The 24,038-nt window shown below is 38.1% G+C and overlaps 1 protein-coding gene across 1 annotated transcript in view; it reads right to left on the bottom strand.

Annotated features, from left to right (window-relative positions):
- Positions 1-24,038, bottom strand: part of PRKAR2A (protein kinase cAMP-dependent type II regulatory subunit alpha) — a 60,353-nt gene that overhangs the window by 14,409 nt on the left and 21,906 nt on the right. The window contains exons 2-5 of the mRNA XM_050313175.1: positions 21,894-21,929; positions 4,287-4,339; positions 2,661-2,744; positions 1,456-1,562 (exon numbers count right to left, since the gene is read on the bottom strand). Coding sequence (XP_050169132.1) covers positions 1,456-1,562; positions 2,661-2,744; positions 4,287-4,339; positions 21,894-21,929 — 280 coding nt within the window. The remainder of the gene's footprint in view (positions 1-1,455; positions 1,563-2,660; positions 2,745-4,286; positions 4,340-21,893; positions 21,930-24,038) is intronic.

Genomic DNA, 24,038 nt, shown 5'->3' on the forward strand with positions numbered 1-24,038 from the left:
AACATTTTTGAGATGATCCCAAACTGAGTTTAAATTTCCTCATGATTAGGAACCACTGCTCTGCATGGAATCTCATCTTTGCAGAGCTGGTGGCTCTGGCTCCCACAAGTTCTGATCTGCAGTACCTTACTCTTACCTGGGACAGCCTGATCTCCCCACTGAACGTGGCAAGAGAAGGAACTCATCCTGTCTAGCCAAAGACATGGGATTGGACTGAGGCAGAGCAGTTGAGGGTATACATTTCTATACTGAGTACAGAAATGGAGCAGTGGTTTAGGCTAATGGGACAGTGTGGTAGAGGACAGGGAAACGGGCATATGGTCAATATATTTGAGGTAGCCCTATGTTCAGTAATTTCCCTTATCAGAGAGGGGAATGTCCTTAAAACAAACAAGAATCATTTAAAACGAACCATTTCTAACCTAGAAATTCTTTCACAAATTCCTTAAACACAGCATAAATGACAATTCAAAAGGAAACACATTGTCTTGGAAGAACTGTTCTGAAAGTATTTCATACAATATTAATGGTGCCATTATTTCAGTGAGAAGCAAGATAACAGCACATCAAAAAAGTAGTTTGCTAAGATCGTGTTTGAACAGACATTTATAAATCACTCAGTAATATTACGTTTAATATTACATTTTTGCAGCAGGAAATAAATTCATGTCCTTAATTATTCTTTAAATATGGTGATTAAAAGTAACATTAGCCAGAATTTCTTCCAAAAGGATAAAAGATACTCAAAATGTGCATGCACATGTGTATCTATTATATGCCTGTTGCACATACATGTAATCCCCAAAATTATCAAGTGAATTTGCTTGATGCAAAAAATTGCAAAATGGCACCTTAAACTCTGCAGGTACCACGACCAACAGAGGCAAAGCAACCCTAAGTCTCTCTGAAGTCAGTGATCAAAACTGACTGGACAAAGTCCAGGTTGTTCAACAGTTGCCATTACCATGGATTTTTATTTCCTGTATTCTCCTTCCTGAAAACAATCATCTATCCCTTCCCTTACCACGTGGCTACTTCTGCTGCTTTTACCCCTCCTTTCTTCAGAAAAAAAAAACATAGCCTGGTCCAGAGACAGCGTGTCATATGGCTGGTTTTAAGCTGTACTATGCTGATGGGCACAGAAACCAAAACTGAACAAATCACAGGCAAGCTCATGCTGTGGCTCTCCCCTCAAAGAAAGTGGTATTTGTGTTGTCACAGTCTCAGAGAATGTGTCAAAACCCAGTTGGTTTGAAATGTCCACCTCAGTCACATCGGATTGTCTCACTGACCCAAAAGTCAATGGAGGCCTTAAGGGGAAATTGGAAAGATCACATGAGAAGGCAATGACTGCAAAAAGTAAGGTTCCTTCAAAACCTGTCCTGCAGTAAACATTCCCTTTCTTAAGAAGCTGAAAAGAAACATCCTCTGCACGTAACAGGCACAGCTGCTTACCGCTCAACGACATAGAAGTTATCTCCATCATCACCTTGGTCAATCACATGTTCCTGAGGTTTCACCTTCCTCTCAAACATGGCATCAAGGACCTGAGACAGCTGCTCCTAAAAAAACAAGCAGGAGTGGGGAGAAACCCAAACCTGTCAGAAAATACACTGCTGGACAATGGTGAATTCATCTGACTTGATCTGGACAGTGAAGCACAACATGCACTGCATCAGTTTTACTGTATGCAAATACCAGTAACACTGATATTACATGTTGATTTCTCCTGGCACCTCACTCACTTCCAACTTATAAATAAAAGTTCAGTAATGCAGAGAAATACAGACACTTCCACCACAGAAGAAACATTATCTCAAATTTATGGCCAAATGGCTCAATGTTTGCACACCGTTTGAGTGCCACAGCACACATGCATGTTTGGTATAATCTGACACAGCTTCACTGCAATGGACACACATGGATTCATGTCAACGGTAGGTGTATTTCATTATATGTGTGTCCAGAAACTGCACCATGATCTATGAGTAAATTTTCTGTGCTGTTATCATCTAAGAGCCCCAGTCACAACCAGGACTGTACTGACCATGATTCTATACAGTTATTTCCTTGCATAGTCTGTGTCTCAGAGAACCTGCAGTTCCAGCCCCAGATGAGATGGGATAGGTACAGATGGGGAAAACACACAGAAAATGGGATAGTGCTGGTGTGCACAGCAGGCTCCAGCTGGCTTTCCCTGATGAGCCAAGACTAAACTTTTTTTTTGCAGGCAGCACAGCCAGGGAGGCCGTGAAAGCCAAGACAGATGATGCCACATAAATGCCTTGCCTCGATGCTGACCTGCTTTACCAACTTTGTTATTCCCAAGCCCATTAACAATATACTTTTGCTGCATTTTCAATGACCAGATGTTCAAAGCTGAAGATGTAGATCACAGCTGAGTTTCTAAAAATACACTGCATGAACACGCAAGCCAGTCTTTATGCTGCTAGGTGCACTTGAAATATTTACTGCATTCCTGGAGTTGGAAATTATCATTGCAGCATCTGTAGGCACCACTATATTGAAAATATTCCCTGTCTTTTCAAGACAATCCTATTTTCTTGTCTTCAAAAACTGTGTCTGGACTGTTAGATCATGATATTAACTGTACATACAAACAACCAACTCCAATTAAGATTTCCTTAAAATGCTATTACCTGATCTAGGTTTTTGAAGAGCAGGATATCTTTACAAGCTTCCTGCAGTCGGCATCGCTGCTCATCAGTTTTTGGATGAACTACCTTTAAAACAAAGTAAAACAGAACTGTCATGACAACAAAGAAATATGATGACAGACCGAACCCTCACTTCAGAGTGAAAAAGCAGAACACAATTTAAGTGTCAAAGTATATATTCTTTTTTTGTTGTTTACATAAATGGTATTTATATATAAACATAAAATGCATGACAGAATTACAGAGACATAAGAAAAATATTATGCTGACAATTAACACCTGCAAAATAACAGTCAGCACAGATAAAAGAAAGAAAAGAATGCCTTTTCCATTCCTTTCCCTTCTAACACAGCCACAGACACAGTCAAGGTCTGAACACTTGAAATAGGAAAAAGTGAACAGTTTTCTTTCTGAACTCTGGCTATATTAGTCACAATATACTTAGTGTTGGCATACAGGCAGTTTATAAGATATATGATATATAGGAGTCTCAGCCCATCTAACTATTGAAGAAGGATGGTTTTTTCCAACAAAATAACTAAAATAAAGCTTTGCTGTTTGAGATATTTTGCTACTTTTTTCCAATTATAAACTCTCATCAGGTTGAAGGAATTGATACTGTATCATAAAAATGTTTATATATGTGCTTGTTAGGGACTAATTATGAAAACATACATAAAAATATTAATTACCTGACATTCACCACATTAACATTTCTTATTTCTGGAATAACAGGGATTCAAAAAATCAGTTACATTACCAGGTATTTCTAAAATGTCATTATCCAAAGTTAAGCAGATCTCAGATCCTGAATACTGAGTAAGCAGTCAAGAAAATTAAGACTTCTGATGTTTACAAATATTTGGATGACCAGACATACTCAGTCTTTTTAAAATTATTTTTATATTATAAAAATTATTTATGAAGTATGCTTGTTTTTAAAAGAGATTAAATTACACTTAGATTTTCATTGCAGAAGTGTAAATATCCTTGTGATGGAATCTGGAAAGGAACACCAGAAATCCAAAGAGAAAACACCGATAGTCACCAGCCAGGCTACAGGATCTGCTCACATAAAACCATCTCTAAAGAAAAATAATTGCAGTATCTGGATTCACAATTCCTAGAAATTCCCAGCTTTCGAAACAACAGGTGGCCACAGACTTAAAATATTTCAACCAAGTATTTCTCCTACTCAGGCAGAACTGCTTTGACAAGAAAGGCAGTAAAAAGCATGTGAGAAATTTTAAGCACCCATGAAGAAACAGCTGTGGTAAAGCTTAACTAATTCTTCTCAACAGCATCAGTGCTCGAGGAATTGCCTCAACAAGCCTCGAAGATAATTAAGAAGGAAAATATCCAAAATTTTAAAGATATTAGACTTAAGCACAGCTCTCCAGTCCTTTGAAGTAAAATTATATTAAAGCTGAAGTGACTAAAAAAGTGCATGAGACAAAGCTGGCCTTAAATTTCAGAGCAATGTCACTCAGTCAGTGTCACCACACCACGCTCAGCACTAAAAGCACAAGTGGTAGGAAAATGCAACGTAGAGACATCTGCCTGTCAATCTGTAGAGAGAACCATGCATGAAATTATTTCCTCACTCACCCTTTGTTCTGTATCTTCTTCCTCTTCATCTGGATTGAAAGCTTCAGCACAAACTTGGAAGAAAAAGAGAGAGGAAATTGGTAAAAAGAAGCAATTACATGAGAACAGCAAACCAATCAGATTAAAAACCTTTCTTCTGGATTTTCCTAAAGGAAAAACAAAATAACTTTTGATTTTTTTTGTCATTATAGTGTCAGAGCCTTAAATCCTATCTGTTCTCTGAGCAGGCACAACATGGCTGTTCTCAGACTGTCGTGTAAAAAAATCTGTAATTTAGGCAATAGAAAATAATCTTGCCTAGCATGTACTCTGAAGCATAGACACAGATTTCCTTTCAACTTGTATCAAAGCATAACAATCTCCATTCAGATTCATTTACAGGCATCTTCTCCAAAATGCAGTGGAAAAATACTGCAGCTACACTGCTTTGTTCTTTACAGTGCAATGTACACAGCAAAACACACTGGGGAAAAAGAAGGAGAACAAGGAGGGATGAGGCACTCGCTCCACCTCAAGTCAGATGTGCAAGTATCAATATTTTGGGAGTTTTATATTTTTTATATTTTGATACAGAGAAATAATGTTTGCACCGAAATTAACCCAGGAAATGAACAATCAGCTTGACCAGAGGATATTCTATGACAAAAATAATATTTAGTCCCCTCTCTCATTTGTTCCTAAATCTTACTATATTTGAATCAAATGAATGTCAATTGGTGATTCAAACCAACTTCAAAAATTACACAAAGTGATATTTTTAAAACAGATGAGAACATCTGTGGAAAACCACACACTGCAGAACACTGGGCCATAGCTCTGCCAAACGTCATTATACCTACAGGATCAACTGGAAGAGGCAATAATGGTGAACTGCTAAAATTTCAGATGGTTTTGATCCTTCAAAAAAGGCTTGTCTTCACTTATCTTAACAGTTACACTGTTACACAGTTTTACAATATTAAACACAGACGCTGTGGCTGCCAACACCCAACAGCTCTAGCTCAGATTTTCTTATTAATTCATGCACATTTACAATTCTTGCATGTCAAAGGGATCTGCACATTCTAACCACCTGTACAGATAATCAGAGAAAGAGGAGTCAGTCCTGTTTCCATCTAGCTGTGCTCTTACTTTAACAAGGGTGGTCTCACTTCCAAGGCTATAGGCCACTTGTAAAATTTTACAAGGAAACATAGACAAGCATTTTTCTCTGTACTTTATCCAGGATTCTGACAATACTGAAGACTTGGCAGAATGCCCAGAAGCTCACTGCAATGACATCTAACCCCTGAATGGACTCAAAGTATAAACAAAAATAAGCAGATTTTAAAAAAAAAAAATCTAGAAAGTCTAGAATTCAGCAATTTGCAAATAATTTGAAAACACACACAGGCCTATTGACCCTGTCATCATGCTTTCAAAAGGACTATAAAAATGGGCAAGTCCAGCATCATTTGCTAGGAAAGATTTGTTTGGGTTTGTGTGTTTTGGTTTGGGTGTTTTTTCCCTTCCCTAAAAGATACAGGTCTTTCCTAACAAATTGGATTTTAATTCCTTTCTTCCCTGGAGAGAGTGAAGAGACTGGAATACAACACAAGCATTCCACTTAATAAACCACAATGTAAAAACCCCATCATGTAATCATTAGGCCTCAGACATTTAAAGAGTAATTATTACTCATACAATAAACCCATTTAACAATACAGAAACAGTGTATTGACAGTGTACCCATCACACACTTAGGGCAGATACTTTACAAAGGATAAACAGCATTCTTCCCAGTTGAAAAAAGTATAGTCCACCTCACAGTCCAAAAATGACTGGATTATGGGAAGGTGGATGCCTACAAGCTGCAGAATTTGGACTCATAGGCTCATCTACTTAACATGCAATACAAAGGCACTAACAAAGAACATTATTAGCATTTTGGTGTGAAAGCTTTCCTCCTCCTTTCATTTTACAGTGAAGATCAAAGTCTATTGTCAAAGCTGTGAATTTTCTAATATGGAACATTTTCTAAGAAGAAAGGCTCCTTGGTTTGGACAGTATGGTGAAACTGGAGATTAAATAAACTATATTTTTTACAAGCAGCATATCTATGAGGAATTGGCATATAATTCCCTATTTTGCACTACAGTATATACTGTAAATGCACTTCTGTACATTTCTGAAAGTACCCAGCATATAAGCACATTCAAGACATGTCTATGAATTCAGAGATCATTGTACTTCATTGTATCATTTTATCATTCAAATTCTCAATACTAAGCTGCAAATTTGATTTTGTTCCTGCCTCAGCTGCAGGGAAACTATTGCTAAAAAATGCTTTGGAATTCAGGAAATTCTCTTCAATATTTCCTTGGGAAAACGAGTTTAATAACCCCAGTTAAAACTAGAGCATCAGAGCAAAACCTTAGATTAAAACAAGCAGCAATCAAAGCAACACAGTTCTCTGCAACTTCATTATGAAATAGCTTTGGTTGAGGTCTGTACACGTAGGTTTCCCCTATTTCATCTTACCCACCATAAAGCCCACAAAGGATGTATCCTAGGACTTAGTGCCCTTCCCTTACATATGGAAGTTACTTCTGTAGTGCCCATGACTGGGCACCACAAAAATACATCGAAAATGAGGCAAAAACGGTACTTCTTCCCATACTGTCACAGAGAAAATCTTCCCATTACACTTTTCATTTTTCAACCTCCCACTGGAATTTCTTTTTCCCCGGAGAAGCATAGGGCAGAAATTTTGGACTTTGGACAACTCTGATTGACAGGACTTTATTCACTTGCAGGCAGAGCTGTAACACTTAATGTAACATATCTGTTGTGGGATGGTTAAAATAGGGGAGAGAGACAAAATTATGACTTCTGACTTCAAGCTTAAATTAATATTGTGATATGCTGGAAATCCCACAGAAAGCTTTTCAGCCTACTCATAACAACCAACAGCATTTTCCAAATACTTTAAAACATGACTAATGCAAAGGAAAGGTAAACATTACATCAAACCCATCCCATGGTTTATGTCTCAATATGTCCAATTTTTCTTTCCACTATTTTTAATTGGTAAATCACTTGTGGAAGTCTGTGGTGTTGAACACACAACCTGCTGGTATCTGTGTGTCAGCCCTACCTTCAAAATATTTCATGATATCTGTGCTCAAACAGTGTTGCTTTGTTATTCTTCTGGTTGAAAAGAACCCCTGTAACTACCTAAACTCTGCCAATCTCTGTCAGAAATCTATGGAATTTCAGGACTCCTCAAGGTTATTCATTTGTGGGTTACAGTACAGCCAGTACCAAAGAAAAAACATCTGATCTTTCATCTTGACAGAGTGAAAATGTACTTGACCCACTATTTGATACATGACTGAATTCGTGTATTAACTATTTCAGTATCCCAACAAAGCAGATACTCCAAGGCAAGCTTATTCTCACAAGATTATCCTGAGGAAATGCACTGCTAGCATTTTTCAGACCCACTGAAATGGCAGTTGGAAGGCATCTCTCTCCAAAGGTCATCCAGTCCAACCTCCCCCTCCAAGGCGAGCTATTTGGAATGCCGGATTGGGGCTGACCTGGAAACCTCCCTGGGTGAAGATTGCACATCTCTCTGCTGACCTGCTCCACAGCCCTCCTGGGGAAGAGGCTTTTCTTAACCTGCAATCTAAAGCTCGCAAGCTCTTGATATAAATTGAAGTGACTTCTGAAATCACACCTTTCCTATGTGAGATTTTGAGCACAACTCTGCCCTTCAGCAAACACGAGGCACAAATCCATCAGTGGAAGTTACGCACCAGTGTGACGCACACCACAGTTACGTGTTTCCAATACTACAGTTCCATCAGCTCACATCATGCAGACCAAGCTTCCTTCCAAGTCTACCCACATAGCTCAAATAGCTTTGGAACATAAAAAAGAGTTTTCAATTTTAAGAAGCTTTAAGATAGAAAGAAATTCAGCTTTTTATCCTACCATCTACATTTGGTCTCTCTTAGCTCCTGCAGCTTCTACAGCGAGTTTAGGTTTCTCGCATGCTGCACCTTCTTTGGCTTTCAAGAATAGGCACATCTGTTAACACTTCTGAAGGCTCAGAAACGACACAACTCCATCAACTTTGTTATGCAGGTGACAGCATCTGAAAGCAACCAAGATCTTCGTAGTGGCAGCAATGACGTCAGCAGTGGATGGTTGAGGGGGAAGTAAAGGGTGGGGAGAGAATGAGAAGTAGCAAGACACCACTTTATGCATGTTTTAATCACTCTCAAGATAATATTGTTCGGCAAACTATGAGTTTTGTCAAGATCAAAGTCCTTGCACTCTGTGCAAATCTGCATAATAGCTGAACATTTAGCTCTGGCAAGCCAATACAGCCTCTGAGAGAAACAGAACACACCATCCTGGTCCCTGAGAGATCACTGCTTGTTTTCTTCAAAATAACAGCCAAGAGGCTGAGGCCTGAATACCTTCAGACACACACAAAAGAAAGAAATTAAACTTCTATGTTTTATGTAAGGTGAATGCATTATTAATATTTCTGTTGCTATTGAAACAAGTAGCAAATCGATGCTCTGTCACACTTTCTTTGCAATTTTGGATAGCACCTTCTGTACTCTGGAGTGAAATCCTACTCACTCTTCCTTACTTATGGGGATGCATCACCTCCAGCTGATCCTATCAGCCCCATTAATAAAAATCCACCCAGAGCAGTACATGCAGAACCACTTTCCCAGTTATGTATTCAGGTGACTAATCTTACACTACATTTATTGCAACGTTATTTGCATTTGAGTTTGTCAAAGCTTCAAACATTTCATACGTCTGTCTCTCAAGGGACAGATGCGAGGCCTCTTCTGGGAGCAATATGCCAGCTGGAAAGGTGACCACTTCCAGGGTCTTGTCATTCCCTCTCTGACAGCTGAGTTGCACTTCAAAATGATGGAGTCAGATGAATTAGGAAGCTTAAGCAGCACTTATACATAGGTCTTTGCTGGCACAGCTCAACGTGATTTTCTGCACTTGAGAAACAACTTCAAGTTTCCTCTCACTTCTGTTGCTGGTTAGCTCAGTACTTTTTGTTTTAGAAATTGCACTTTGATTCCCAAGTGAAATATCTCACCATGTCAAAGCAGACGACAGATTCATACCTCGATCCAGCAAGTGGGAAACAGAACCTGCACCCATCTGCAGCACCTGAACCATTTTCACATTTATGACAGAGTGAAAAGCAACACTGGAACCTGAAGAACAGTTAAGCCATATGCAGGAAAATCAGCTGTTTCAGTCTTCAATTCACTAATGAGAACAGACTGAAATAATTTTTTTTCCCCTCAAAATGAGTGTTGTTGCATCAGCCCAAAACTCAGATCTTGAGTCTTATTAGACTTGTCATTCTCTCTTACTTTATGTGCCACATGACAAGCCCCATATGCAGAATAATCTACAGCAGTATCTGACTTCATTCTTAATTGTTATAGAGGCATAACTGAGACACGATTTACAATGATCAGGACTTGAGAAAACAACACCCCCTCAAATGTTTGTCAAATACCAATGCAGGATATTCAAACACCCAACCAGCTTCATGGCCATGTATGTCAAATCAAATGTAAGATTCTTCAGTTGAGAAGTATTTAGAAATAATGAATTTCAGTAGCAAAGGGAAAGAATGGATTTTTGGCTCTTGAAACGGCTTCAAATATCATTTAAAGTTAAAAGGAAATCGAAGTATGATCAATTCGGTTCTTCACAGGCAGCGTTGTTCTGTGTTACAGATTAACTACAAAGATACAAAGTCACTCAGCGTAGCTGTGCCAAACCAGCTCAGTCCAGCCCAGATTACAGGTTCAGGCACCGCTCCACACTTGGTCTCAAAGCTTGCTCAGGCTGGAAAGCTGCACAGATCACTGTCAGGCAAAGAAGCCTAAAAGACACTGACAGAGCCTGCAAGGCCTTAAACCCTGCACTGTTTCACCCAGCTCCGTGAAAAGCCAGTGTCGTCTCTACTATTGCACAACACAGCAAAAGGTCAAAGTGCTCATCTGCCTTATCCAAAGCTTCACTTTCAGCCCAGACTCAACTCGAAAATGCCCATCTCTGATGTGGATGATGTTCCTCAAGGCCCACTACTTCAACTGAGTAGTGACACAGCTCACAGGCAGAGCTTGAAGGGCCCCCACTCCAGCTCACAGCTGCCCCAAGGCACAATCCTGGATAAATGCTTTTGCCCTGGGAGGCTGGGGCACCTAAGAGATGTGCATGATGTGTTACAGGGCTCGCTATCCTTGCCTTTAGAAACCTTTGATAACCATTCCCTCAGTATGAGTACATACTTTCCAGCAGTGTTATCTAAATCAGACTTCTCCATCTTGTTTCATTTCAATCAAAACAGAAACGCAACAGTTCCGGTGACAATGGCTTGTGACAAAACTGTGATGCCACTGTCACACACTCCTACTTCATATTATGTTTCAGTCATGAGTTCAGAACAGACTGCACAATCAATTATAAATGCCACCTTTTATGATAATGTGTGTGTTTCCTTTGCAGGAAATCCAACTTTGCATGCACAGACACCTTTTCTCCCAGGATGCATTAAGCACAGGCAACACAATAAACCCTTTAAAATTACAACTGGTTGACAATCATTGCCATATGTACATTTGTTTTATATATTCTAAATAATGTTTTTTTCAAATGTTCTTATTAAATTAATAGAGATTAATAAAAATACGGTTTTAAGTGTTTCTTTAAAAGGCTTTATCATCAGATGTAGAGTAAAACAATTTAGACAATTCATTACAGCAGAACAGCCATTGAAATGATACAGCAACAAATCAAATTTTTTTTCCCACTACAGGAAGATTTGGCAAAGTATTTAAAATTACATTTCCCTCGGGGCAAACGAGAACTTTCATGATGAAAGACCTCGAATAATAAACGGAAAGCAAATGATCACAGTCTCTTAGATTCATATCTTTAGGCACATGGAATGAAAGCATTACATGCAAACAATACTGCTTCAACTAAATTTGAAGACAAACACGAAGCACTTCTAACATGATACAATGCATTCCTACTTAATTATTATTTCTAGGTAGGCTTTGTTAAGTGTTGGTTTTTTGGTTTTGTTTTGCTTAACCCCCTCTGGCACACACAGGATCCTGCCTGGAAACTGCCCCAGTGAACTGACTCAGGGACACAGCTCTGGACAAACCATAGACCACAGCACACTTGGGAACCTGCTCCAGGGATCTGTTAGGGAAAGGCATTCCATATCAACTAAGAGGCAAATTGGAGGCAGGGGGGAGGTCCTTTGAGCTGCAACCAAACTTCAGAAGACAATCCTCAGCCCACATATCTTTGTTTAAATCCTCCTCCTACTCAGGAGCAATTAAAACAAAAAACTTGTGCCAATGCAGGACTGGAGACAGAATTCTCTTAAGCACTTCTACTCCACCTCTTTGGTATAACCAGATAAACATGACGTTTGCCTTTTTATTTCCTTTTTGGGTTTTTTTTAAACCAACAGCTGTTTATCACTGCATTTGCTTCATGTAGTTGCCTGTTTGGCTACAGAGGCACAACTTTTACTTGACGCCTTTATGGATGAGTGATGCAAAGTGTTTTAGCTTATCTTTCCACTTTGCATGCCCACACAGGGTTAAAGGGTCATACCCTCCCACCTCACTCCAGGTGCTGGAGGAAAATAATGATAAATTCATGAGGATACTCTGTTTCATAGACTAAAACACTGGCAAAAATTACTGAATAAGATGTGTCTAGATCATCTAAATACACAGTAGTGCACAGACACCACTAATACTACATAACTCCTAGACCATAATTTTTGATAATTTGAAAACCCATAATTTCCAGGACTTATGATGAAAGCACTCTGGTGATAAAATATAGCACTCTGCAAGTAGCCTGTCTCCTGTACAGCTGGAGGAGCTGAGGGACAATATCACCTGATTTCACACAATCAACACAACTAGGGCTCCCACACTTTTGGTTTGCATGTCTTAATGCACAACAAGAGAGCCCAGCATCCCATCAGACACTGGTGTGCTCTGGGCCTTGCAGTAAGAGGTGAGTCTGCATGAAAACTAAAACATAAAAAGTACATCGATCATGGTAGAGGATTGACTAAAAACATGAAAGTTTTCCATATCGCTGATCAAGGGAGTTCACAGCTCTGACATGGTAACAATCAAACCCAAAATACTGTCCGTTCAATCTTAAAACAGTAATTTACAATTTGCTACTTCTGTTTCCAATTCCCTTTACTACATTTAAACAGAAATCTCAAAACAGCAGCAAGGTATTTTAGAGTTATGTATTATTCCACATGGTGAATCCTGGGAAATTCATATGAAGCAAGCTTTATTCTTGCAAGTTAAGAAATCAGAAGACTGAAACAGATAAACATGCTGCTGACCTTGTTCAAGCCTCCTAAGAGAGCCTTACCGATGAGATAGTCAGCCATAAAAAAGGTCTCCTGGAAAACATGATGCTACTACTATTTCAGAGCACCCAGATTCACAATTGTAGAAGCAAGCTTCCTGCTTTAATGATCTTCTGCTTTAGCCCATCACATAACTCTTTAACACATTCCCAAGCGTGTTACGTAAGCAAGGCAGATAAATCCAGAAATCAAGCACCAGTAATGTTTATGTGTCTGATAAACACAGTGATACTTTCTCTCAGTTCGAAACAGCAGGGAGAATGTTCATTTTACATTCAGTTTACATCAAAACAGCACAAGTTCCAAGAAATGGCTCAAAAATACACATTCCCCCCAAAAAAAGCATGTATCTTACAGGTTTTTAGTTGCAAACAGTAGATAGAAGAGATAATCTAGCTGAGGAATAAAACAGGACAAGTGTTTTTCCAGTCTGGAAATATGAAATTTTCTTTCTGTTTCCAGATCAAGGCATTATTTGGTTTTATACTCACAATTGTGCTTTGTGAATTGCTAAACCTGCAGTAAGGCACATAATATTTTAAAAGAACCTCCAGCATCTTGGGAAAAGTGCACTGAATCACTTCTGTGTTAGAGCAAAGTCCTAAAATTTCATTTAGCAATGAAAATTACCCACATCTTTCTGACATCTATCGTGATAGAGAATTGAAGGATGTCAAAGTGTTAGAAGGCATTCCTGAAATGAATGGTTCCGCAACTTAGATATGATTTTTAAAGATTTCTAGAGAACATCCAAATATATTAAAAATCCCATTACCCTCAGTAGAACAAGTAACACCTATTTACCTGGAGCAACAGGGAACAATACAAAAACTAGCATGGCTTTGACACACAAGGATTTTGTGCAGAGGAATGATGTGGAAGTCCCCAGGTCCCTGTGCTTGGAAACAACTCCTTCTTTTCCTGGCACACAGGCAAAACATGAAGTGTGTGAACCTACTGTCGGACTCTGAAGAAAAACCCAGTAGGTCCCCCCATTCCTGTGTGGTTGTTGAGCAACTCCGACTTTGGTGGCTCACTGAACAAATGGATTCCCTTCACAGGAAATACATAGTTGAGGTGGGCTGGCAAAAGACTAATACTGGGCAGAACTTCATCACTTGGAACTTGTGTGTTTTATTTCTGACCATTTAGCTTTGTGTTTTTCCATTCGAGAACATTAGCGAGTTTAAAAAGATTATGCTCCTTCCTCTCCCAAGTTTTGGAGACATGGGAAATGCACATATTTAGACACACTAACCCAAATCAGGTAAGTGCTTCAGGTAGCCAAGTATCCATGCACAAGCCACCTCCCAAAGTCAAGTCTTGATTTAAGTCTCTCTTTAAAAGAGAGCATTTAAAGTGCTCACAGCAGTTCTGAGATTGCTTTCGAATATCCTGTAGTGAGTTTTCATATTGCCATTACATTCCCTGTAGTGAGTTTTTTAGTATTCTAGTAAAGGTTTGCATTATCTGGAGTATGCACAGTCTCATCAGGGTGTTCTGGTGTTAAAAATGACTGAGTGAAGCTTCTGAAAATACATGGGATACCCTTTCATATCTAAATCATGTTTAAGTTTTTCTGTTCTACATGGACTATTAAACCCATTTCACAATTAATCTGAAGTAACAACCACCTAAAGTTGCATGAGTGTATTAAGAGCACAAAAACATCTATGACTTTGTCTAAAACTTTATATTAAAAAAGGGATAAAGTGCTGCCTTAAATATTCACAAGAAAAAACACAGATCTCATCTAACTCCCTGGGTCACTCCACAGATGTACACAACAGCACCATGTTTTGCACTAGGTATAAAACTGCCTTTTCACCCTGTATTGTGACAGGCATTTTGAGATCTCCTCTGGTGTGTTTGCTTTCAGTCTCTTGTGCACAACAAACCATGAAGGAATATTTTTATTTGGGCTTTAACTGTTGAAAACCAGCTTGAATTCAAATCAAAAATAATAATGAAAAAAGCGATTCTCTTTTTCATCGCACAAAAGAAGAAAAATTCCAACCCATCAAAAAGTGAGAGAATTAAATTTTATATAATCAGTTGAAAGCTGATATTTTCAAAAGCATTTATGTATCTGCAGATATGGACTAACATTTATGTAAGCTTTTAAAAGATTTTTAATGTAAAACAATTAATGGAAGTTAATCACTTGTACTTTTTGCTACTTGAATACTTTTGAAAAATTGGTCCATACAGCATTAATTGCTTAAAAATGTGCATTGCTATACTTTTGCTCCTGATTAATAAGCACTGGTTTCAATTAAAACACTTGACATCAGATGAACAACTTTTCATGGTTATGTGACAGTCTAAGCATGAGCAATTATTTAGAAAGAATAAATCAAAAAGACAAAACCTGAATGAATTCTCCTCTACTGTAGCACTTCTGTGCATTGAGTAGATTGGATCAGAATTCATCTGACCAGGTATTCCACTGACTTAAGTTTTAAATAAGGATGCTCGCTGTGGTGTATTTCTCTTTATGTCAGAAAAAAACCCTGATCAGAATTACAATTATTCACAACACTGTGAAATACAAGTAATTTTGAAGTCACGACTGTTAATTTCCAAAAATAAGCTTTTCATTACTCACTGGATGTCAATCACATGCCAGGAATTTTTAAATAAGTCCCAATATTGCAAACAGAGAAAACAAGCTTTTTTTGTTTAATGAATAATGATTCAGACACTTTCTTACAGGAGAAGCACCCACACAATTTATCACCACTTTCATCTGTCATCCCACACGGTTGGCTCTTGCTCATATCAACATTTTTCAAAATGAATTATTTTCATTCTAGTTATGATATCAGTTTTGCAATCAGCAGGGCCAGCAAAAAAAGAACCATAGAAGCATCAGGTTGTTGATATAGGGAAAAGTGTTTGTGCCATTTGTACAAATGTGAATTTTTGAACTCAAAAGTCTTTTACCATTTATCAACTGCCTGGAAACCTTTCAGCAGAAGTTATTATGCCATCAGTTTTGTAAGAGATGGTGAATAATCAATATAGAAATTCATTACATAGCTACGAGAGAAGAAACCAGATCATGATTTTCAAGTCATCCTCTGATAGTCAGGTAAGTCTGATAAGCACAAAGCAAAGAGAATAGCACAGAAAAAGTCACCACTCATCTTCCTCCCCTCATGATTTCAAGTGATGAGATTCTATCACTGATGTAGTAGAGAGTATCCTGCAGGAGAAAATACTCAAAACCACCTCCCAAGAAAAGTGTTGCCTTTTGCATCATAGCTACTATTTAGATGTCCCAATTTAATAGGATCCCAAGACAGCATTCTTTACCAAATGCTAACATGCTGCGTGGTAATAATTAACAAAAAAGCTTTATTAGAAAATGTGGTTTTGTTTTTTTTTTTTAATAAAAGTTGTCATTTTTAAAGGTTAAAATCTACGAGAAAGAATTTACTATGTGTAGTATTATCATATCCTGACATCTCAACTTGCCAGGATGTGAAGAAAATTATGTATCTCACCAGAAAGCTCAGAGAGATACCAGGCTTTAAAGGTGAAATTTATGAGATGATTAGTCTGGCCCCTGCCAAAAATAACCAATGAAGAGTTAAAGGTAAGGAGTCCCCATCATTGACAAAATAGAGAAGACTCAGTGACTTGGAAGAATCAACAGTCATACAAGGCTTCTTATGGAAGTTTATGTTATGAGGAAAGAAAAAGTCAGAAACTGTCAGGGAACATCAATTTACAGATTATTCAAAATACAAAATTACTCAAATGCAAAAAAAAAAAAAAAAAAAACAACCCACACACAAAAAAACCCTCCACAACACCAAACCACACTCATATCAGATTGCTAGAGACAAGAGAAACAGCAAAAACACTGATTTCAAACCCAACATCTGCTGGGGACACTGATAATGGGAACTGTCGGTGTCCCACACAATGCTAATGTTTGCTGTGTACAGGAAAACAGGGTTCAGTAACATTCAAACAAAATTATCCTCCACATATGAAACCTTTATTCAGCAATCCTACCTTAGGGGAGGACTCAGCACCCAGCTCCAGGAACAGCAGATTTGATCCTCCTCATTTCCATGAGTCTCTGCTGAAAGCTGCCCTTCCAAAGGGACTAACTCAGGCAAGTCTTGTTCATTTGATTACTTTTTATATTAACATGAAAACAGGCACAGATCCAGACAGTCATGTTACTTTGCCAGTATAAAAATATTACGGAAATAACTATCACATATTGCTTCCCTAGATTATATAGGTCAATTATTCTGCTTATGGTTGCTGAACGTGAAAACTGTAATCTCATTCCTATCCCACTGAGGCCAAAGGAAGACTCCAGGAGGGAGTACAGACATATGCAAGAGAGGTATATTATACCAGGTCACTGAGACAAACAGAAATAATTAGAGAAAAAAGATTAAAACCTTCTGTCACACATATATGGTATGGGTGTCATATTTTGTCAGCTTTTTCCTATCCCAAGGAGATATCAGCAAGTCTGCTGGAGAGTGGGTGTTCTGTGGAATGAATTAAAGGTGTCTGGAAAAGGCAATACAGAAATCTAGCAAGAAACTTTATTGAAATATGCTAAAACTAAAAGAGGAGAAACTATGCACAAGTGAGACTGTAGTGGGCGTCACACCCCTCATTCCAAAAACACAATTAACTTTCATTCATATCCTGCCAGGAGCAAAATTCTCTTCGATGTTACATATCAGTAGTGGGACAATTATCCATGTTCTCTTACTCTACTTTTGAAATAGCTTAAATATTATTACTTGAGAAAGGAGGTATATCAGTGATTTCTCCCACCTCCCTGCACCTTGTAGCCACTAACCAAGGGTGAGATACTCACTGGTGTGCTCCGCAGTCTCTTGCATTACAGAAAATGAAGTAACTAGCAGAATTAAGTTTGTCAGGAGCAGGTATGCTTGGGGAAACATCAAGGAATGTAATGAAAGAAGTATGAATTCTTGGGAGGAAGGAATCTATATGGATTTTAGGCCATCCAATCCAAGCCTGGGCAGATGGGTTACGTTGGCAGACGGCTCAGACATTGCTAATTCACTTAAAGCAGCAGCAAGACGACTGGTCTGCTGGGTAATTAGCACTGAAATTGCCCCTGGCACCACAGCCTGTGGCACCCTGTAGTTAGGAGGTTTTCAGATTAGTGAAGTGTTTTTTTCCTTTCTAATTTCTATGTAGGGATAGCTTATGCTTTTGCAAACAGGAGTCCAGCCAGGCACCAGCTCGTACACAAATCAGAGCTGAGCGACGCTGGGGTTTGTGTGCACACCATGGACCTCAACACGTTACACGGCCAACATGCCACACACCAGCCAGCTATTTACCAGATTGATTTCCAGGGGAACATCAAGCTCTCATTTCTCCTTCTCCCTCCTAGTGTTCCCTGGAAAAGGCTATTTCTCTTCATGAGAACACTACTTTACCACTCCGCACTTCTATAAATAATTCCCGGGACGCGATTAGATAACCCCCCTTTTCCAGGATGACCCTCCTGAACAAGCCATGGGGTTTCTCGCTATCCCATCCATGGATCCCTGCTTTGCTGGCTGAACCTCTGGCCAGCACAAAAAGCCATGTCTCTCTGGTCAAGGAGCAAATGGGATTCCCTGCAGAGCCTTTACAGCTGCCAGACTGTTTGGCAGAATGTAAAGGCACACAAGGCAACACCATCCCTCCCCCTCAGGGAGCACCTCAGCCTGGGGGATGAAACAGTAGCAAATGTTAAAGAAATGGGGAGCACAAATGAGCAGAATGAATCCCTGTGCTCTCAATACTACAGGTTTAGAAAGAAGAAGTGGTATGGTGAGGCTGTGCTATTACCACTAACGGGATATAAAAGCAGTATCATCACTTTTGGTCAATGATTTGAGAACTGTGGAAATGAAATTAATTCTTCTTTTGGACAAAAAGAATATAGACAAAGTATGTTTTATTGTACAAGGTCAGCTCGACCTTTCTAATAGACTACCATTTGTCAAGCAGTTTTCTTAAGTCCTGATTTGAAGTCTTTTACTGTAGTACTGCATAAGCTAGAGGTAATCTAATTTGCTCAAGGTTTTCAAAAAGTGCAAAAATAAAATTCCTGACCAACAGAGAACTCACATTTTGAGTAAGTCTTATAGAATGACAGCTAAATATTTACAATACTGGTAGTATTTTCCAGAACAGTTTAGATGTTTCATAACTAAAAATAAAACACCTTAATAAAAATTTAGTAATCATTACAAGTTTCTTCTATGGGTTTGTGTATCCCTAGAATTTGCATTAGGTGCACCAAGGGAATCATGATAATCCTGTTATCTGCAGGCAGCTAACCGCAACTGACCAGTAGTAAACACTCCAAATTTAAGATTGAGGACATTAATAAAACAATTTAGAAGTAACTGTTATGTATACAAGAGCATAATAAACAATTGTGACTCTCCAAGAACATATCTCCAGTTGAAGAGTTTACCAGAACAACTGTTAGCCTGTCCTACACCATATGTATGATGTAGTCAATTACTTTATCAACTCCTTTAATTAAAATTATATTTTTCCTTTCATTTTTGACCTAGTGAAAAATGAGAGCAATGTCATAATTCCCCAGGGCAGCCAGATTTTAAGTATTTTCTTTGATATGCCCCATGCTAGTTTTTAAATTCTTCTCTGTAAATCTACAATTTTGTGCATGTAAATCTTGATGGCAGCAAGCAACTTAACTCTGCTTTTCACTCCTCTTACAAATATAGACTGCACTGCAAACATGGCAATAGCTGCCCAGACTGACAAGGGTCAACATGGACTAGCAGAAAGCTCCTCTGAAGAGACGACCAGAAAAGAATACACTAAATGCAATTAAAAAAAGAATTATGTGACAGCTTTTCTTCTCCATGGTTTGTTCTGCTTTACTTAATTAGTTAAAACCAGAAACATTTAGATACTACGCTGAGTAATCTGTAAGGCAATGTTGGTTTGGTATTTGCTGTTATTTGTTGGTTTAAATAAGGAAAAGCTATCTTTTTATTATTATTTCATTATTTGCACTATTTTTATTAATTGCAGGATGAAAAGTTGCTTAAAACCTAAAGTATCTAACAAGGAAATCAAGTCAAATCCAGAGCACCAAAACCAGCACAGAGTCACTCATTTTATGCAAGGGATTGTAAAATGTGCTTGCCTGTGATGGCAGGGGCTGAGTTCAGTGCCCCAGCAGAGCCCTGCCAGTCTCATTCCTAGCTGGGTAACTTCTTGACACACACAGCAGGTATGGAGTGCAAAAAAACCACCAAACAACTCCCCCCCACCCCAAACCAGTAGGCTTCTCTGCTTTTCCTGCCAAGAGTAGGCAAACAGCATCTCTTTGTGCACACATGGATGCTGTTTGCATCGCCTTTGCATTTTAACAAATCCCACGCTGATCGTGACCTATGCAGTGTATGGAGAGAGAAACTGGAGAACTTTTCACAATAAAATTAACACACAGTAGTAATATATATATTCTATTATTGTTTGTCTCCATGACAATTCTAACATGAACTGTAAACTCTGAATTATTCTAGCTCTTCCTGAAGCAGCAGCATTATTAAGCAACTAAACAGTCGTCCTTAATCTAATTGCACAAGTTAGCAATTCAATTTTATATTTGCTGTTTAGTTGTTCCCATTAACCTTTAGACCCCCTTAAATGACTAAACCTGTTTTTTAACTAGGAGCAGCTCAGTACTATGTAAGCCCCAACGTTGCATTTCAGTATTGAAAAGTCAAAAAGATTACAAATGCCTTCTGATTAAAGCTCAATTTTTAACTTTAGGGATAATTCAGCCTTTATTTAAATTTAAATCTGAGATGTATTCACTTCTCATTTGTTTGATTTTACCCCATCAGCAGGTTCCAGGATGGATTAGTTTAATTAGCAGAGAAATTAAAATGTCTTGGGCCCTCCCAGATTAAGATATTCTACGATATATGACTTTCAATATTTACTATCAGAGTATCAAACTCCATTATTCAAGATACAGTTCTGTCCTGCCTAAATTTCTCATGTAATTATAGATCAAAACTACCAGCACTGTTAAGAGTTATGAAATTCTCATTATACTCAGGTACTTATTTGTAGTGGCATAAATACACAATCATACCCTTCATCACACCCAAGCAACCAGCAGCAAAGGAAATGAACTACATAAGGACAATTTGCACATAAATATGTATTTATCTTACATTTATTTATACATCACATATATATAAAATCAACAATGCCCCACCATAACTAACCTACCCAAGAACATGTCAGATCACACACACAGATTACAAACTGAGTGGACTTGAACTGAAAACTGGAGCTTTCAGTTTCACCAAACAACAACTTCCTAGGCCAGCTAAATGTTAGTTAAATATCTGAAGACAAAGAAAGTAACACATGCAAAATAATTCACACTGCACCTCAAATGAAAAAAATAGTGCAGTACCTCTCATCCTCACATAACACTTTGTTCATGTGATACTCTTCAAAACCCAACTTCTAAAAGAATTTGTTGGGAATAACAGCTTCTCATTAAAGCATTTAATATTGGTTGAGATAGAAAACAAACAAATAAAAGAGTATAATCTGTGTCTCTAGAACAAGTGAACAGCCACTAATTCAACAACTTTAAATATCAGTTGCACAAGCAAAAGGCTAAAACAATGCAGAAAGGGGGTACTCCTCCCCCCATATTTTTGTATTCTAACCAGAGATAAAATTCTTAGCAACATGGAAGTTTAGGAGATGTGGTACAGCCGAAAAATGCTGCCACTTCTTTATTTTCCTGCAAAATAATTATGGTAAATTATGTTACACTGTATAAAACTTCTGAGAAGTTTTTCTGGCCAGAAGCATTGCTACTGCTGAAGTTGCTTCAACAGTCTGTGATCATCCACAGAACTGTTTTCTAAACTACTGTCAGTGTTGCCCATTACTGTCTACAGTGAACTAAGAAGTAGTTATCATTATTTCAAATAAAAATACTGCAAGGATTATGACAAATAAGGCAGTGATATGGGTGTCATTTTTTATGCTATTTCTTTAGTCAAATACACATTTAAAAACTATTTCAGAAACTTTAAACTCTTAAAAAGAAACCATACCTGATACTCTTCTGTTGTATCTGTTAACAACTGGAGCTGAAAAAGAAAAAAAATCAAAATTACACATTTGTGTTGATTATTACAAAGTCATCATCTTGATTAATCATTATTATTTTTACTACACCAATCCCATACAAACCTCAAAAAAATAAAATGTTTTCATCCACTTACTTGCCAGCCAGTGCTTATTCAACATTAAACTGCATATTCCTGAAAGCCATTACATGCTAAGATGACTGGTAAGAGCTTTGGGCTTCTCTTTTACCTAGTTCTGAAAAAAATACACCTTTACACAGGTTACTCAATCTTAACCTACCATCAGTTCCCAGTCTATTTTACTTAGTATTATTGCACAACATTCCAGCACTTTAGGTTAGCTGTGCCTACTTAACATGGATCAAAAGCCAAAGGAACTTATTGCTAATCCCTTCTACACTCCTACAGAGCACAAGCTCTGTGAGTACCAAGGCAGTGCTCCCATAATAACTCCAGTCATCTATCCCTGACCAAGGCTGTCTTCCATAAAGGATTTAAATTGAAAAATTCTGAGATGGAGAATCCACTGCTTCCTTGCTCCTTTATTCATGCTGTTGGCTATACAAGGTACTTGAACTTTACTTTGGGATGAACTTCCTTTCACTGTTCACATACATTTTGACATTAAGCCAACCTTCAGCAAACAGCATCTTTGTCCCCTTCCCTGTAACCAAGTTACTGCCTTTGTGAGCTGCTTCAGTCTCAACACAAAAACCAATTAACCTGTAAAGCTTCACCCAGAACAAAACCAAAGCATTCTGCTCTCCTTCACCAACCAAACTAACAACCAAGGTAATTTTACTCTGAGTGCTTCATGCTTTCTCACTTCTCTTCCTTTTGATGGATAGTTCTATTTTTTCCTGATAAAACCAATGAACTTTTTATTCTATTCTTTAAACACTTGGGAATTAGATGAGCCCTTATATTCCACCAAAGCACATGCATCAAAAATCCAGATTTATTAAACACATGCTACTAAAATCTTAATGACCCCATCATGTCTTAGAAGTTACAAACTCTAGAAGTATCTTGGCACCACCAGAACATGTAGAAAGATGCTTTCTTAGCAAATACACAGGGGAAATCATCAGGGTAACTCCATAGAGTTTTCAGCCAAATGTATCAACAAGGAGACTGCTTAGCTTCACGAGAAACTGAGGATTAAAAGCAAGATTATTCTGAATTTTACAATTTAGATCTAGATTTAAACTTCTATGACATGACATAACCCCTATAAAAATAACCCTGACGCACTGTTTCATACATCAAGATTGAAGAGGTTCAAAAACACTGAATAATAAACCTGAGAATTCAGGCAACTTCATCTTCAAACCTTTAAGCAATTCTTGACAGCAGCAACCCTTCCTGCAAATAAGGGCAGCATAAATGTCACTTGCCAAAGGGCACCAGGGATGTGAGAACTTTCTCTCACCTTAAAGGGAGACAGGCATTGGGAACACAGATCCATTCAGGTTTATTAAACAAACAAACCTGTGCAACTCCCTGAACTGAAAGTGTTTATATATTTTGCCCTGCTCTTAACTTTTCCAGGTGGCTCTGTCTGTGGTCACCAGTGGTGACACAAAACTGCTCTGGACATTAAGGTGCCCTGCAGTGGTACATTCAGTTTCATCACTAGTTTAGTGAGCCACTTTAACTGAGTACTAAAGTTGGCAAACTGGGACCTCAAGAAACAGAAACACTCACCACTTTTGTCCAGAGACACAGCCTAGAGCCTACCAGTTCTAAGGTATTGAAGAACAAGAGGACCAAAGCCAATTAGTTCAGTTTCCACTACCAAGTGATTTATTACAAAAGAAATACTAAATTCAAAACAGAATTTGATGTTTGTTGTACAAGTACCTCATCAAGGTCATAACAGTTTCAAGTAAATGTTTAACTCCTCTCCTATATGGATTCAGACACTGTTAATCAACACCATTAGTGAGGAAATACATTGTTTCAGACTCTATGCAGAGTTTCTTCACTACTTTACGATTTCTACACCCATTTCTTACTCATGTTTAAGAATAACATTTTAGTGTCTTTGAGCAGAATTAATATACTACAGAAAACTCTGACGTACTTTGGATAACAGAAAAAAATCCA

This window comes from Myiozetetes cayanensis, unplaced genomic scaffold (assembly GCF_022539395.1).
Source record: "Myiozetetes cayanensis isolate MyiCay16 unplaced genomic scaffold, myiCay2020 scf18, whole genome shotgun sequence".
Classification (NCBI taxonomy): Eukaryota; Metazoa; Chordata; class Aves; order Passeriformes; family Tyrannidae; genus Myiozetetes; species Myiozetetes cayanensis.